Source organism: Wasmannia auropunctata, unplaced genomic scaffold (genome assembly GCF_000956235.1).
Source record: "Wasmannia auropunctata unplaced genomic scaffold, wasmannia.A_1.0 LD336095.1, whole genome shotgun sequence".
Taxonomy (NCBI): domain Eukaryota; kingdom Metazoa; phylum Arthropoda; class Insecta; order Hymenoptera; family Formicidae; genus Wasmannia; species Wasmannia auropunctata.
Window position 1 is genome coordinate 2,234,121 of NW_012026795.1, and position 15,758 is coordinate 2,249,878.

The window sequence follows — 15,758 nt, forward strand, 5'->3', positions numbered from 1 at the left end:
CGCATTCAGAAGAGGATATCAGCGGTCCCCCCCAGAACCGGCCGAGTTGTACGCGAGTCATACGATTCGGACTCGAGTCTTTCAACTAAGTATGCACGCGTCGCGAATCACGCACGTACAACGGCGCTGACATCGCGGTGTGGGTATATCACACAGTGTGTGACGTGTGCCTTTCGTGCATGCGTATATGCACGTGCGTGCGTGCGTGCGTGCGTCCGTACGTGTATGTGTGTCACGATTCGCGGGCGATCGCGACGCACGGGCGTACACATGAACCCGGATCGCCGTGATACGCGGGTTCACGTTGGTGTCGTCGCTTCGCGGTCCGAAAGCGATTCGTGCACTTCGCGGTTCCGAGAACTTCTGTTCCGAGAAGAGGAAATGGGAAAAGAGGAAGTGAACTGTGAACGAACACGCGCTATGCCGCGCAGACGATAATACACGTGACACGTTCGAGAGACACGCGCACGCGCGCGCGCGCGTGCGTGCGCGATCGTGTATATGCACATAGTGCGCTGGATGTGTAGTCTCGTTATCAATCGAGTGATACGCGGATGACTTTTGTTCGACTCGTCGATTCGCACCCGATTCGCATTTCGAGGCACGCTGCGATCTGACAGGTAACGCACTCCGCGTGACACGTGATGACGCGCGTGGAAGAGTGTCATCGCATGACGCTCTCATACTCGCGCTCACAACGCGCTCCGAAAAGCGCGCGCTCTCCCGATCTCGATCTCTCGCGTTCGCGGCGTGACGCACAAATTGCTCTTCCTCGTTTAGTGAAAGTGCAAGTATTTTTCGCGATGCTTGCGTAACAATGCTGAATCTTCAAAAATATTCGCGGATTAAGATTCGCGCAGCAGATACAGTCGTGTAAAATACGACAAAATTAATGAAAAAATATATATCGTAAAAGCATGTTATTTTCTATGACTATTGCTTCTTTAAATTGCATCATTATTTAAAGAGTTTTTTTTAGAAAAGAAAGCACTTTAAATGACGTTGCAACCATCATTTTGATGAAAAGTGATGTTTTAATAGAAAAATGTTGCTTGTACATTGGCTAATATGTTTTTTACATTTTTCGTAAAATTAAAAAAAAATGTCGAATAGCGTGTTCTTCGAAAGAACTCTTTATTTGCCGATATTGTTTAAAATGTAATTGCTTAAGTAATTTAGAAAATTACCAGTGCGATTATTATTCAGCGATCGTTTGATGTAACGACCGTCCGCGTGGAAATTGTTTGAACGTCGTAAGACATTCGTAAACATTGTCGAGCACGAGAATTTTGTAACAAATCATATTGGATTGATAGCCGTGCGCACCTGCGATGACACTATCTCTAGCTATCAGAACGTCGTAAAGAGTCGCGCAACATAGTCGGTCGTGTCTGCAAAGAGTACGCGCTCAGTCACGTGGACGTCTCTCGTCATTACGTCAAGACGAAAGAAAGTTGTTTTAGCGGGTTTTAGTTGTAAAATGGATACAAGAAAATATCGAATTTGAACAGGTAAATAAAGTGGAATTAGATAATATTAACGCTAAGGAACCCAAAGTCGAGATATTTAAGGCAAACTGAAGCAAATCGGAAAATTCAGGCTTTTGAAACTATGAGAATGTTGATACGTTCGCGCTGGTTTCAAATGTTGTGATATTTGTAAAGAGATTTTTGAATAGCGATATTCTTTATATTTAATAATGTTAACAGTAGGACTGCCGATAATTAACGTATATCTATTTTTATTATTTAATTATACTTATAAATTTAAATATAAATATTTTGGAAAGAAAAATAAAGGGGCGAAAGTAAATTGATTAATTTAATTATTTTTATATTGCAAAAGTCATGGAAACTCTCAGAAAATGTGCCATTACAAATTTGATACAAAATTAGAAACCAATAACTTTGACTATTTTAATCGTTTTATTTTAGTGTTAACAGGAACGTAATAAATATTCATATTATGTAGATATTTGACATTTTATAAAATACGACTTGATTTTTATTAGTGTAATGAATCGTTCGTGAGTGTGAATAATTTAAATCGTCGTACATAAATTTTTCGAATTGATATTCGTCGCAGGATGACGTCTAATATATTCGACAATTTATGCTAATCGTGTGAACTACCGCAGAGAGTCACCTCGCGCCACTCAAAGCTTCGCAACCGGTAACCGTATTACGGACGATACGATTTGCGGATGCGCGTGTTAAATATAATATTTCATTGAATTCCTCTCCGAGAGAACATTCGCAGAATATAGTTACTCACGAAATGTAGATAAACAATTTTAAAAATTGCATAAAAATCCTTTGTAGAGATACATCTCTACGCAAGAAAAGAGAAAGAAGAGATACGTAAAAAAATAAATTCTTGTAACTCATATTCCGTCATGCAAATACGAATATTTTTTGAATGCTAAACAGAAATCGTTTCTAGGCAATTTTTTATAACACATTTTGCAAGCACACAATATTTCGTGTTGACGAAACTTCAATGGTCAGACTATCAAACCGAGCCCGCTCTTTGACCACGCTTTGTTTTACACGGTGTAACATATTTTTCTCGTTTGAAGCCACTTTGAGTTTCATCGCCTCGCCGGTCACTACCACTTTGTCAATAAAATCGGCGGAAGCCCGCTCGAACAATGGTTTGACGTCTATCTCGTCGTTGTTTATTTATGAATTTCTTTCTGGGTGTCCCAACATTGTCGAACGTCTTCTAAATTTTACAGTATATCTAGAGTCAACTTCTCCTTTGAAAATTCGACGGATGCGCGCGCATGTGTATATTCGCGAATTAATTAATAGTTTCTTTTTTTTCTTTCATTCACGTGTCTTTCGAAAATTTGTGTGTTACGCATTGGACCAATGGCCAATTTTGCAATCTGTTTGCGATGCACCTAAAAGTTTAATTAAAGTTTAATTAATTCGAAATTTGAACTAATATCTATTCGACACTGATGAATTGTAATTCATCATCGATTTTGTATATCATATTATAATACTTATTCTCTCATATTATGCTCTCTTCTTTTATTTTAAAGTGGCACTGCCAGAAAGAAGCTAGTTTTCGAAATGGCAGTTTATAACTGCCAATTTTTCTAGGACACTTATAATATAAAGAACTTTTTCCCCTCCCTCAATATATATACATATATATGTACACATATATATATCTCTCTTTCTATAGAGGTGGTCATGCGATTATGGACACCGAGAGCGGTAACAACGACAGCGGCATTAGCGGCAGCATCAGTGACGAGCCGCGCAACGGCAGTAAGCCCGTTCTGCCGATGCACTGCGATGCTACCCACAGCAAGTTCCTCGGCAAGCAGGGAGGCTGCATACGTAAAATGAGTACGATGTTCGAAGAAGAGGACGACGTGTCCGACGACGCGGATACGGACGTAAGGATCCATCGTCATCAGCACCAGAGACGCAACCCCGAGGTCAGCATCGAGGCCGAGTGGTCCTCGGAGGAGGAGAGAGGTCGTCTACTGAACACCGCTGAACGTGAGATCTTTGTTGTGCCGAGCGCAAGTGGTAACGTTAGAAGGACGATCAACCGCGGCGACAGTCCTGAGACTCCTGAGAGCGTTCCTCGGGATAGGGGCCATCGTCGGCGGCCGCAACCGCGGCTGTTGGTCGATCAGGCCGAGTCCGGGTCGAGCTCGGAACGCGACAATGGACCGCACAGCCCCGCCAGATCGAGCGCCAGGAGCCTCGATCCACGGCACTATCGTCATTATTGTCCCAACGTGCGCTCGCCTAGGATCCCCAACATGGATGAGAATCGTCAGCAGCTGCACTGTCCCTGCTGCCATCAGTTATCACCTGCCTGGGCCTCCGTTCTGTACACGGAGACCAACGGAAGTCAGACGCGCTCGTACCCCGATACGATCTCGATCAGATCCCTGGCGTCAATCGGCCTGGGCTCTTCCGACGGCCGGAAGCTCACGATACGTAGAGTTCCCACTTCGCCGTCGGAGCTGCTTAACGTGGTACATCCGCCGCCGTAAGTGAGACACATTACCTACGATCCGTGCCACGGCGCTTTCGAAGAAAACGGCCGCGTGAATCACGCTCCACGTGACAGCGCGCACGCGTGCCCGTTTTGAGCGTGAGTGCGCTTTCGCGCAAAAGCCGAGCCTCTACGAAGGATACCCGATTACGGCTGCGTTCGTGTTTTATCTCGTAACACGAGATGCGCGGAAGATCAGTTTTTGCGTCGCTGTTCTCGAAATGCGCGATTAACTCTTACTGAACCTCTTCTCATTTCTTCGAAGCACGTTATTCCTAAAGAGTTTTCGAAGAGATAATTACGATACTATTAATTATTATTAGAGCACCCGTTTTGTGAAACAAGTAATTAAGATAAAATTGAAGCTGTTTACGTAGCGTCTGGTGAGAACAGACGCGCGAGAATGGTGTTGGGTCTGCGGAGACAAGATTTATTTTAAGAAAAATAAGCGGCGCTCACTTGAGATAACATTTAAATTCCACTTAAATCATCGGGACCGTTTTATCTTAAAAATTGACAAACAATCGAGGCAAATCGCGCTTTATGTAATCTTTTTCCCGTCTCGTTTAATTCAATTACTCCTTCGTGTGAGTGTTCTTCATCTCCGTGTCTGAAAACACATCATGATCGTGAATTAGCATCATGATTAAAATGTGTAAGAAGCTCTGTCTCCCATATGCTTCTCACATAGGACCTAACACTTCGTGCAAATGTCTTAAATCAACCGAACTGTATTCGCGACACATAAAAATGAAGCTGTAGCCCGATGCAACAGTTCAGTAGGAGAGCGCCGCGACAGCAGTACAAAAGCGCTTTGTAACTACCCTAACGATTATCTCCAAACAATAAGGATATCGTAAAACGTTAGAGAATCACTTGCCTAATGCGCGTCAATTGCATCTCGAGTCACAAATTTGCCACTTCGCTTTGTCGCGTCGATGCAGCAGCGAAATTTCTTCGCGCTATTCAAGGTCAGTTGCATCTATTCTCAACGGTTGACTAAACTTTTCTGTTCCTTTCTAGATTACAGTTTTGATAGATAGAAGACAGAGAATGTAAAATAGAAAGTGAATAGATTAAATTTTAACGCAGAAGAATTAAAATATATCTGAGATAGATTGTGAAATATATTACGTTTATAATAGAAAAGAATAATTTATTTACTTCAGCTTACATGCCAAGAGACATAGTTTACAATATAAACTTAATCATAAACATCTCTTATAATATATTACGTTTATACTTAATATATTAAGTTAATATATCACATTTAGTTTCTTTTTAAGCTTTCGCTACTAAAATCGGTGCTAGAACACCTATTCAATTTTCCACATGAGATTACTTTAGGTGCAGTTTAGGATCGATCGCGTGATCAACTATAATATTAACTGCCGTTGATAGAATTTTCACTCTGGCGTACCTGCATTACAGCCAGGACTATGATCTAGAAAGGAGCAAGGGTCAAGTTAGTTAATCGACGGCGTCGATGAAATTGGCTCTCAGTTTACCACGGATAGCTCTAATCGAGTCGTCCGCCACGACCTGCCTTTAAAGCGCGGAAGCTGCTGCATCAGATTCTGCCTCGTCCGTAAATTAGAGTCGGGGAGATCGAAACCGGTATAATTTCCGACATAATTTCGGTGAGTTCAAATGTCGATGCGCCACCGTCTTCGGCTCGCGGAAAGACGCGGGTACACCGTCATCGAAAATTGAATTCACCTATTAATTAGACCGGTCTAGTTAGGCCGGTTTCGATAGCTCTGATTAGGGGCCTCTCGTCTCTCTCGTCTTGGACTTGCGGCGAATTCGACACGTACGTGACGAAAGATGCGCTACGCGTCTAGGCTCGGCGCGAAGCCGTCAGATCTCGCCATCCAGGGCCTGCAATTCCGGCGTATCGTCCCTCAGACGTAAGTGGATAATAGGTGTACAATGTAAGAACCGCACCGGTCTTGTTGTAAGTAGGTGTGCCTGCGCGGTGTGACATATCGTTACGATTCCGTCCCGCTTCTTCCATTGAAACGGGACGGCGCTCGAAATGACCCGTAATCGTCGTCCTACATTTAGATCTCGTCACGTCACGTCGTTTTTGAAGCGGTGCGCGCACGGGTCTACCGCGTGCAAAAAGAAGAATACCCGTCGTCGTCGAGATCGTTAATAAAGAACGAAGCGTTCTCTGCCCGTCGCGGCTGTATCACTTCCGGTATCACTTACGCCACAGTCCTCTTGATTAATTTATCCGCAAAGAGAGAGAAAGAGATAAATTGGAAATACTTTGCTCAAAAGTCTTAAATAATAAGTGATAATAGTATAATCGCGTCTATCGCTTCCTTCAGAATCGTATTGTGCAATATTTTTTCATCACAATATTTTCTTTCGTTACGAAAACTCGATTGGTGAAAACCTATCTAATACTCTTCGTTACTGCAGTCCTCGTTACTGTCGTATTTACGATGACACGTACGTATATTTTCTTTAAAAAAAAAAAAAAAACTACTGACACGCCGTATACGGGGCGCATTATCGCATCCGCGATGCTTCCGCGGCGCGGTATATTAGTTTTCCGTTGCGAAACGAACGGGAATGTACACAGGTGCGTCGCGTATATCTTTCAGCATTGTCGCGACCGCCCTTTCCTGGCCCCTCCGTGCCGCCCTCCACATGGCCTGACACCATTTCTGCGCTCATCGCACCATAAAGTACGAATTTACGCGACAAACGCATAAAAATTCCTCGATCCCCGACGCTTACGTAATGCACTATCACCGTGGCAAAAGTCGGCTTTTATGTTGCACGCTATTTCACGCGACGCTTTATCACGGTAACGCGGTCCGGATTCTTTCCGGTATTGGTCGCTCGCGCGGCTCGCTTGCGTGCTCGTCGCCGCCCGTGTAAACGCAATAAAAAAAAAAAAAAACCGCGAATGGAATCGGCGACGTATATATATATAATTAACGTCTCCCCCTGTGATATTTCGCATAATACCGGGACTTGTTACCGTCGCTAATCGGTACGTCACGTTGTGACGAAGCTCTAGAATTCGAGCGCTCTATAAACAATGACGATGAATAATTTAATGGTTGCCGCCGCTGCCGGACTTGTATGTAAACGCGCGTCATGCAAATGCAGTCAGGCTCTGGCACTACGTCCACGCGCGCGGCACGGCTGACACGTGACGTGCCTTTGTGTAATTTTCCGTCAAATAAATTTTCATAATGCGCTAAGCAGTTTCCGTAGGTGCCGCGCACAATGCGAGGCGCGAAATCATTAAGCGCTCTAAAAGAATCGTCAACGGTAACAATGACCGCGTGCGCTGATCCATTTCGTGAGGAAATTTGAGAGAGCGTTCCCGCAAGAGCTTATTTATATCCTCTTCCACCCCGCGCGCGATGCCGGAGATTAAATTATACTACTCGCTCGGCGAAATATTTAATAAAACGCTTGTTATTGCTGTTTTTCCATTAAACTGTCATAACTCGTAACATTTTTCCTCCCCGGAGCTATCTCAATTTTTCTTACGCATTCCGCACTTGTAGATGTCTTTCGTTCGTGGCCCCGGCTACATTTGCAATATAAAAGCTTGACGTCGCGTCGTTGCATTTTTGCAGTTTCGAGGACGACGTTTCCACGTGCACCAGTTATGACGATCCGGATGCGGACGATCCCGGTGATTATCGGCAGCCCAGGAGGCCGCACTGGGCGAATAAGATGGAATTCGTGCTCGCCTGTATTGGCTATTCCGTCGGTCTCGGTAACGTCTGGAGATTTCCCTACTTATGCTACAAAAGTGGCGGCGGTGAGTCTCGCGATAAATACATCAGTCTATTACGTAAATTACGTGTAATCGTGACGTGAATCTGGTATCCAGTTCCACGAATTGTTGAAGAAGTTTTACGAGATATGAGATACGAGATACGAGAGAGAGAGAGAGAGGGGGGGGAGGAGGAGGAAAAGAGGGAGAGGAAAGAAAAGAAAAATGAGAGTTCGCGCAGATGTTTCCTGTAGATATAAGGTCAAAATACATAAAGCGGATGTCAAATGAGCGAGCACACACACGGTCGTGCTATGTTCACCGCGATTAGCATAACCGTGATAAGAGCACGCGATTATTTTGCGCGTCGCGAAGTACGTCAGTGTCGAAATAGCTGACGGAGCAGGCCGGAGAGTCCGCGGTATTGTCCTCCAATTTTTACGGAGCACGGAGCAGCTTGAGCGCCGTGAAACATCTCCTCGTTCCCCTTTAAAAAAAAAAGAGAACTTCAAGTATACCTCTCTTCCTATTCTTCCAACGTTTCGTCGCGGGAACGACGTGACATCGAAACGTGACGAATCGTAATGACACTTAAATTGTTGCACGTATTGAACCAGCCAATCTCGCCATGAGACGCGAGAAGAGTATTATTATCGAATAAAAATCGCGCGCATGCCTCCTCCCCGTATACGAGGGAAAAATTACGCTGTACCCCGTCTTGCGGAAGGAGCGAATTGCGGCGGATCCTATATACGCGGATATCGCGGACGTCTTGCGTAAGCTGAGCTTTAGATTCAGGGCAACGGCGAGCTCTCTCGCAATCCCAGGGCAACGTAACCGCATATCGTGTTGCCGGTAATTTTCAAAGTCTGGATGCATCCGGCGCCCGGATGCGTGGTGCAATTCGCTCGCGGAACTTGATACATGACCTTGCCGGAACACGATGGCTTACGCCGCCGCCGTCGCCGCCGCGCCAGGCGCGGTAAATGATTTCAATGACACCGATGTGGAAATAATCGGCCGAGTGTCATCTCGCCGCTCCGCGCGCTCTGCCCGCGATTTAAATTGAAGAGCCGGAAAACCGGCTCGGATAACGCGATCCGATTTACACGATTGAAATGATTTATCGTCTTCGCTCGGACGATGCTCGATCTAAATTCGCGCGATGGAGATTAGGCAGATCGTATCAAAATGGATAGAAGATCTCTCTCTTATTGTCAGCTTTATTAAGCATACGCGTCGATCGCGTGCCGCACACGTGATCTTCGTCGCGCGCACTGATATCTAGACATAAATTTTAACGTTTATGCAAACCGTCTCATAATTTTTGACTCTGTATTTCCAAGGAGCATGCATATTCAAAAAAATAAACCATAAGATTTATACGATGTTCATAACCGAAGGTTGGCAGCAGTCGGTCGTAAAAATACGTCTTAATGAAACGTTTGTAAGACATTTCATGTTTCAATTTAGGTATGGAGCTTTATTCTGTGTTTTGAATGTGGTAGTAATATAAATAGAAATATAGAATAGTTAGAGATATACGCGCGCGGTAAAAGAAGTGGCACAAAGGCTATTTTTAAATTAGCTAATTTAATTTATTATCATTTATTAAATAAATTAATTTTTTAATTACATTTTTTAATTAATTTATTAATTAACTAAAAGATTACTAATACGTGTAGCATCTCTATAAAAGTCATTTTCATCTGTAGAATATTACAGAATACCTTTATTTAATTGTAACTTTTGTGTAATATATTTCCATGCATATAATGAGCTGGAAACTACTCTGTAATTTCAATAGCCCATGCATGGGCAAGTTAATTCGTTATACAAATAGCACGTAGTACTGCTGTAAAAATACAGAGCGTGCATAATTTTGCGAAATCACATATTAAACGGAAGACCGGAAAATCAGGCCGGGGGGGAAATAATGCGGCTCTATACTTGCGCACGCGAGATGCACGCTCTGATATTCATTGTTGCCGCGGCACTAAATTGCATTTTCGTGATAAAGACGATACTGCAAACGAATAACTGTAACAGCATTAATAATGTGAGTGCCGCGTCATTACCCGCCTTGTAATGCGTCGCGATTGGATTTTCGCCAGAAATTAAATCGCTCGTAATCACTATTGATACGTCACATCGAATCGGCCCCTGGCCGTTATCTCCGCATCCTCGTTTAATATCTCGCGATAATTTATTTCGAGTGTGTGATCCGCGTATATTATTTCGGTATCGCCTGCATCAGACTAAATGAAAACTGTCATCCGCGCCCGTTACTCCGACTGGCGCGGATTGAAGGCGACGGAGAAAAAAAAACAGATCGGATAACGCTGTGTGATTTACGCTCGTGACGCCGCGTTGTGTAGCGTTTCGCCGCCGCGCGCCGGCTGGGATTAATTTACATCTTTTCGCGAGGTGTAAAAGAAATTACTGTGCACGCGCGACCGTCGTGCGCTTACGCAAACGGACCAAACACTGTCCCAAATGTTCGAGAATCTGTCTAATGAAAGGCCCATTTTTACCAACGTAGATTAAAAAACGAAAACTGCAATCTTGATTTAAGTTACCCTTTATCTTTCTCCAATTCATAAAATTAAAAAAAATAGATAAAAAGTAAGTTAAACCGAGATTAAAGTTCATCTCATGTTAATAGAAATGGACAAGAATGAGATCGAAGCCGTAATAATAGTCGCCGCAAGCGCGACGAGTATGTTTCGTGCGCTCGGCGAGTCATATCAGCGAGTTTGACAATTGAAGGAAACCTGCCAACAGCTGACTAATCGTCACCTATCCCGTCCTCGCGGCGGCTAAATGCACGACGTCAAATTAAGTCGTAATCCGTAGCGGCGCTACGGATCATCGTTTATTGCGAATAAAGAGTTACATCCAGTGACCTTGCCGCTACCCACAGTATGATTAACGTCGAGGCACTTATTACGTACACGCGCGCGCGAACCTCGATTTAACGAAACCCTGGGCGAAACCGATATTTCCTGCAACTAGATTAATCTTTTTTTTCTAATTTTCAAGATAAAGAGATTCTCTACAATTATATTACGTTCGGGGACTTTATTTATATCGTATTTATATCGTTCCAGGTGTGTTCCTCGTGCCTTACTTTTTAATACTCGTAGTATGTGGCGTACCGTTGCTGTACATGGAGCTCAGCATCGGACAGTTCACTCGTCGCGGCCCAATCGGTGCCCTGGGTCAAATGTGTCCGTTATTGAAAGGTAAATGGATAAATCGCGATGTGACAGATTGCCGATTAAATCCGATAGGCCTCCGACGACTGTTTGTTAAAAGCTTCACTCGCGCGCTTATTTTTTATAGCGTCATAAAGTACACTGACTGATAAAACACACGCGCTTAACTTGAAAAGAATAACTGAGAGAATGTAATAGGATTAAATTGATCGTTTTCTTTATTCTACTTTTTTTGTGGATATTTGAATGCTTTAAATCTATAATTTTAACTCGACGTTTTCTGAGTCTTAAATTGCGTCGTCTTATTGTCTACAGTATATATTTCTGTTTTTTGTAGGAGCAGGTTTATCATCAGTCGTAATATCGTTTTTACTGTCTACCTACCATAATGTGATAATAGCCTATGCAATTTACTATTTCTTCGCGGCATTCCGACCGGAGCAACCATGGTCACGTTGTGACAACTCGTGGAACTCACAGCGCTGTTGGCTGCCCAGTTATGGAACTATCGATAATCGAACTCGACCGAATCTGACGAGAACACCTTCCGAGGAGTTCTTCGAGTAAATTTTTTAATATTTAAACCAATTGTTGTTGCGAAATTATATATTAAACTACACATGTCATCTTTCTAATAAAATTAGAAATATCCGATTATTATTATATCGCGTGTAAAATAGTGTGTAAAACGATCGCGTGTCACAGTTTTAGAGTGTTTGAAGAAAGAATAATTGTCTTTCTATTTAGCAACAAGGTCCTGCAAATGAGTAGCGGCATTGAAGAACCGGGAATTTTAAGATGGGAACTCGTGGCATGCTTGATAACTGCATGGATTTTAGTATATTTTTCTATCTGGAAGTCCATCAAGTCATCGGCGCAAGTGAGATACCTGACGGCAACGCTACCTTTCCTCCTAATCGTGGTCTTCCTCACGCGATCCCTCACTCTGGAGGGCGCCGCGAAAGGTCTGCAATTCTTTTTTCATCCACGCTGGGAATTGCTTGGCGATGCAAAGGTAATCGACTTTGTGATTAACAAAAAAGAGTAATATGACAAGTAATGGAATAATAGAATAAACAAATAATAATAGAAATTATTTATATATATATATATATATATATATATATATATATACAGGATGGGATATTTAAAACGAAACACTGTAATATGTTGAAAACTGAACCTAGTAGGCAAAAATGTTTTAGACAAAAGTTGTATGATTTCAAGCATATTATGCATGAAAGTATTAAAGTACAATTATCAAGAAATCAATAGCTTACGAGATATTTCATATTTTATGTCGAAATGACGTTAATATAAAATATAAAATATTTCGTTAAGTATTGATTTTTCGATAACTTTACCTTAATAATCATAATTAATTATATAGGTCTGGATTAACGCTGCGGCGCAAGTCTTCAATTCTGTGGGGATCGCCTTCGGCTCGATGATATGTTTTGCGAGTTACAATCGATTCCACAACACGGTCCTCGTAGACACAGTCGCCGTTTCGCTCATAAACGCTTTCAGTAGTCTACTGGTTGGAATATTCTCGTTCGCCACGATCGGCAATATAGCGCTGGAGCAAAACATGTCTGTCGAAGATGTCCTAACCGATGGTACGTATAGAATTAGAAATGAAGTTTACGTCACGCTAAATATGATAAATTATGTAAGTATCAATATAAGTATGTCACACGTGCAGCGTTATAGAGAAAAACGGTGTATAATAAGACTGGTAATAGAATCTACGATGTAGAGACCGTTGCATCTTTTTTTTTATTTTTTTCTCACTGCTCTTTACGTCGTCGTCAGATTAACTCCCCCTGACATTTTATAGATAAATCATAATTTCCGTTCAAGGACCTGGTCTAGTCTTCGTCATCTATCCGCAAGCGCTAGCCAAGATGCCAGCTTCTCAACTCTGGGCTGTGCTATTTTTCTTTATGCTGGTCTGCCTTTCGTTGAACAGCCAAGTAAGCTTACACGACAGATAAAAGTCTTATTTCCTATCGCGCTATACTCTGTTTATACGCGAGATTACAGATTAATCTGTAAACAAACGCATTTACGGCGAATTACATCGTCGCGTGAATTATCTACCCAGACGGCACGTATGTCGCAAAAATCGGAACACAAAGACGTCTCATGCCCTGATTTTGAGCGTGCGTGCTGTCTAGAGAGATACAAGCAGCGTTAGTCATGGAACGCGAAAAACTAAATACCAGAGTCACGAATCATTTCTCAATCGCTTAATGGATGCAATATTTCGTATTTTGACAAGCTTTCTATTTCAGAGATCGTAATAGGGCTTTTGCAATGTTTTAACGATATTATGTAAATTCTCCGGAATTTCAGTTTGCCGTTGTTGAAGTGGTCGTTACGTCGATACAAGACGGTTTCCCGAATTGGGTGAAGCGTCACCTTCTCTGCCACGAAGTGCTGGTCCTGCTCATATGCGTCGTTTCGTTCTTATTTGGACTGCCGAATATTACGCAGGTAGAACGACACACTCGAGTCCGACTGTTTACTCCGCGTAATATAATAAAAACTCTTATTCTTTACTAAATGATTTCCCAACTGCCCTCAGGGCGGTATTTATTTCTTCCAACTGATAGATCATTACGCCGCGTCGATGTCTATCATGTTCTTGGCGTTCTTCGAAGTAATTGCCATCTCGTGGCTCTACGGCGTGCGCCGGCTGTGCAATAACGTCAAGGAGATGACCGGACGCTTGCCTTCGTTGTACTTCCGATTCTGCTGGTTCCTCGCCGCGCCTCTTCTCATAATGGTACGCAACGATGTCAACGTGAATTTTAGGATGTCAAAATTTTTATATTGTATCGAAAATCTACATTTATATATATATACATATATCCGAATAAAACGTAACGACTGAAAAATGTTGGTTGCTATCAAGCGATGTTTGAAACCACAAAACATTCTGAAAAAAAAAAAAAAAAAAAAATTGTTTGGAATTACAGACAATTATTCGCAACTATTGTTCTCAGAAAAACACGATATATCTTGTTTTTATCCTATGAAGATAACAATTGCGCGGATGATTGTCCGCTTTGAATCCTAGTCCATATTGCGCTTCTCTTGATGCAAAGCATATACACGCACAAGTTTCAAGCTTCAAGATACACACGGTCATATTATCATAATTGCCTTATCTTCTCAGGCTGTATGGGTGTTCAGCTTGATTGATTATGAGCCGCCGACCTACCACAACGATGACTATACGTATCCATGGTGGGCAGAAGCGATCGGATGGAGCATCGCGTCTCTCTCCCTAATTTGCATTCCCGCTTTTGCCGTTTACGTATTCGTCAGAGCGGATGGTGTCACGTTTGCCGAAGTATGCTAAGTTTTATTGATACGTTGAATTAAAGTCAATTGATTTATTGCGAAGAATTTAACACACTAGAACTATTAAAACAGTCAAAATGACTAGTTTGTAATTTTTTACTAAATTTATAACACTACATTTTTTTAGATTTTTCGTGACTTTTATTACAATATGTATATATAACTAAATTGATCAATTAATTATCCTCCTTCATCTTTTTAAAAATACATTAATTGTCGGTAATTCTAGTATTAATTATTTAATTATAGAAAATATATATATAAATGTTAATATGTTAATATGATCAATTTAGTTATATATACATATTGTAATAAAAGTCACGAAAAATCTAAAAAAATGTAGTGTTATAAATTTAGTAAAAAATTACAAACTAATCATTTTGAATGGTTTAATAGTTCTAGTGTGTTAAATATATATTGCAGTAATCTGCAATAATTTCTCTATTGCAACGTAAGAATTTTTTTTTAATTCATAGAACAATTTTTTTAGAATTAATAGAAAATTTAATTTCAATTTCGTATCATAAATAAAGAAATCGCGCTGATATTTATATTGCTAAGAAAATATTGTTAAAAAAATATTACTAAAGAGGAAAGAGATATTTCTCATTAAATAAAGGAACTTTCATTCCCAGAGACTCAAAAATTCCATCAAACCACACTTCGAGGCATGCAAAGTGTGCGGACAGGAATACTGCATGGAGCCCATGCACAATCTACCAGAGGACATGCTCAAGGAGCCGCAAACCGATGTGAATACACCCATACAACTGAATTCGCACTATCAGATGAAGCCTCAAACGTGATAACATTTATCGACTCGCAGGAATAATCTGTTCACGGTTGCACTCCATAGGTTGCGAAGTCACTTTGAGGAATAATTAATATTTAACAACAAACGTTCGTTCGTGTACTTTTATCGTCGGTTATTACGATAGCTGTCGCGACAGTCAACATTCCGTTATTTATAGCCTTATTATAAGTTAATGGTAATCACTTACGGAAGTCATTAGGATAAGAATATTATCTGTTACCTTCTATAAAATGTTATTACTTCTCAGCGAGAAATGACTCATCGAATTGATGTCAAATGGATGTCAAATCGACATCGATACGATGATTTCGACATTAATTCGATTCGACGTCTAATTGATGATTATTTCTCGCTGGGTTCTTGTAAACTCTTTACGCCATTGTCATGTGATAGACTATATAGACAAGCACTGATTCGACATAGGAGTATATTTCTGTATATATCGCAATCGATACGCAATATAATATGTATAAAACACACACACACACACACACACACACACACACGCGCGCACGCACACACACACACACACACACACACACACACACACACACACACACACACACACACTACACAC

General features: G+C 41.6%; 1 protein-coding gene across 3 annotated transcripts; it reads left to right on the forward strand.

The window, feature by feature from the left end:
* On the forward strand, nucleotides 1–15,679 carry LOC105462701 (sodium- and chloride-dependent GABA transporter ine). Of its 3 annotated transcripts, XM_011709505.1 has the most exons (13): nucleotides 1–620; nucleotides 1,207–1,511; nucleotides 3,196–4,020; nucleotides 7,635–7,822; nucleotides 10,888–11,022; nucleotides 11,333–11,558; nucleotides 11,743–12,010; nucleotides 12,386–12,614; nucleotides 12,859–12,971; nucleotides 13,354–13,494; nucleotides 13,586–13,786; nucleotides 14,180–14,356; nucleotides 15,003–15,679. In XM_011709505.1, the coding sequence occupies exons 3-13, from the start codon at nucleotides 3,212–3,214 to the stop codon at nucleotides 15,171–15,173; spliced, it is 2,658 nt and encodes an 885-aa protein (XP_011707807.1). In that variant the 5' UTR covers nucleotides 1–620; nucleotides 1,207–1,511; nucleotides 3,196–3,211; the 3' UTR covers nucleotides 15,174–15,679. The 3 variants fall into 3 exon arrangements, with proteins under 3 accessions (XP_011707807.1, XP_011707804.1, XP_011707806.1); XM_011709502.1 differs by having other exon boundaries at nucleotides 1–1,511; XM_011709504.1 differs by lacking the exon at nucleotides 1,207–1,511.
* The last annotated feature ends 79 nt before the right edge of the window (nucleotides 15,680–15,758 follow it).

Bases quoted from the DNA above. Each gene is read 5' to 3' on its own strand.
- LOC105462701 (XM_011709502.1), top strand. From the start codon at position 3,212: ATGGACACCGAGAGCGGTAACAACGACAGCGGCATTAGCGGCAGCATC. The intron at 4,021-7,634 runs GTAAGTGAGACA...GCATTTTTGCAG, and splicing joins AACGTGGTACATCCGCCGCC to TTTCGAGGACGACGTTTCCA. The intron at 11,559-11,742 runs GTAAATTTTTTA...CTTTCTATTTAG, and splicing joins CCTTCCGAGGAGTTCTTCGA to CAACAAGGTCCTGCAAATGA.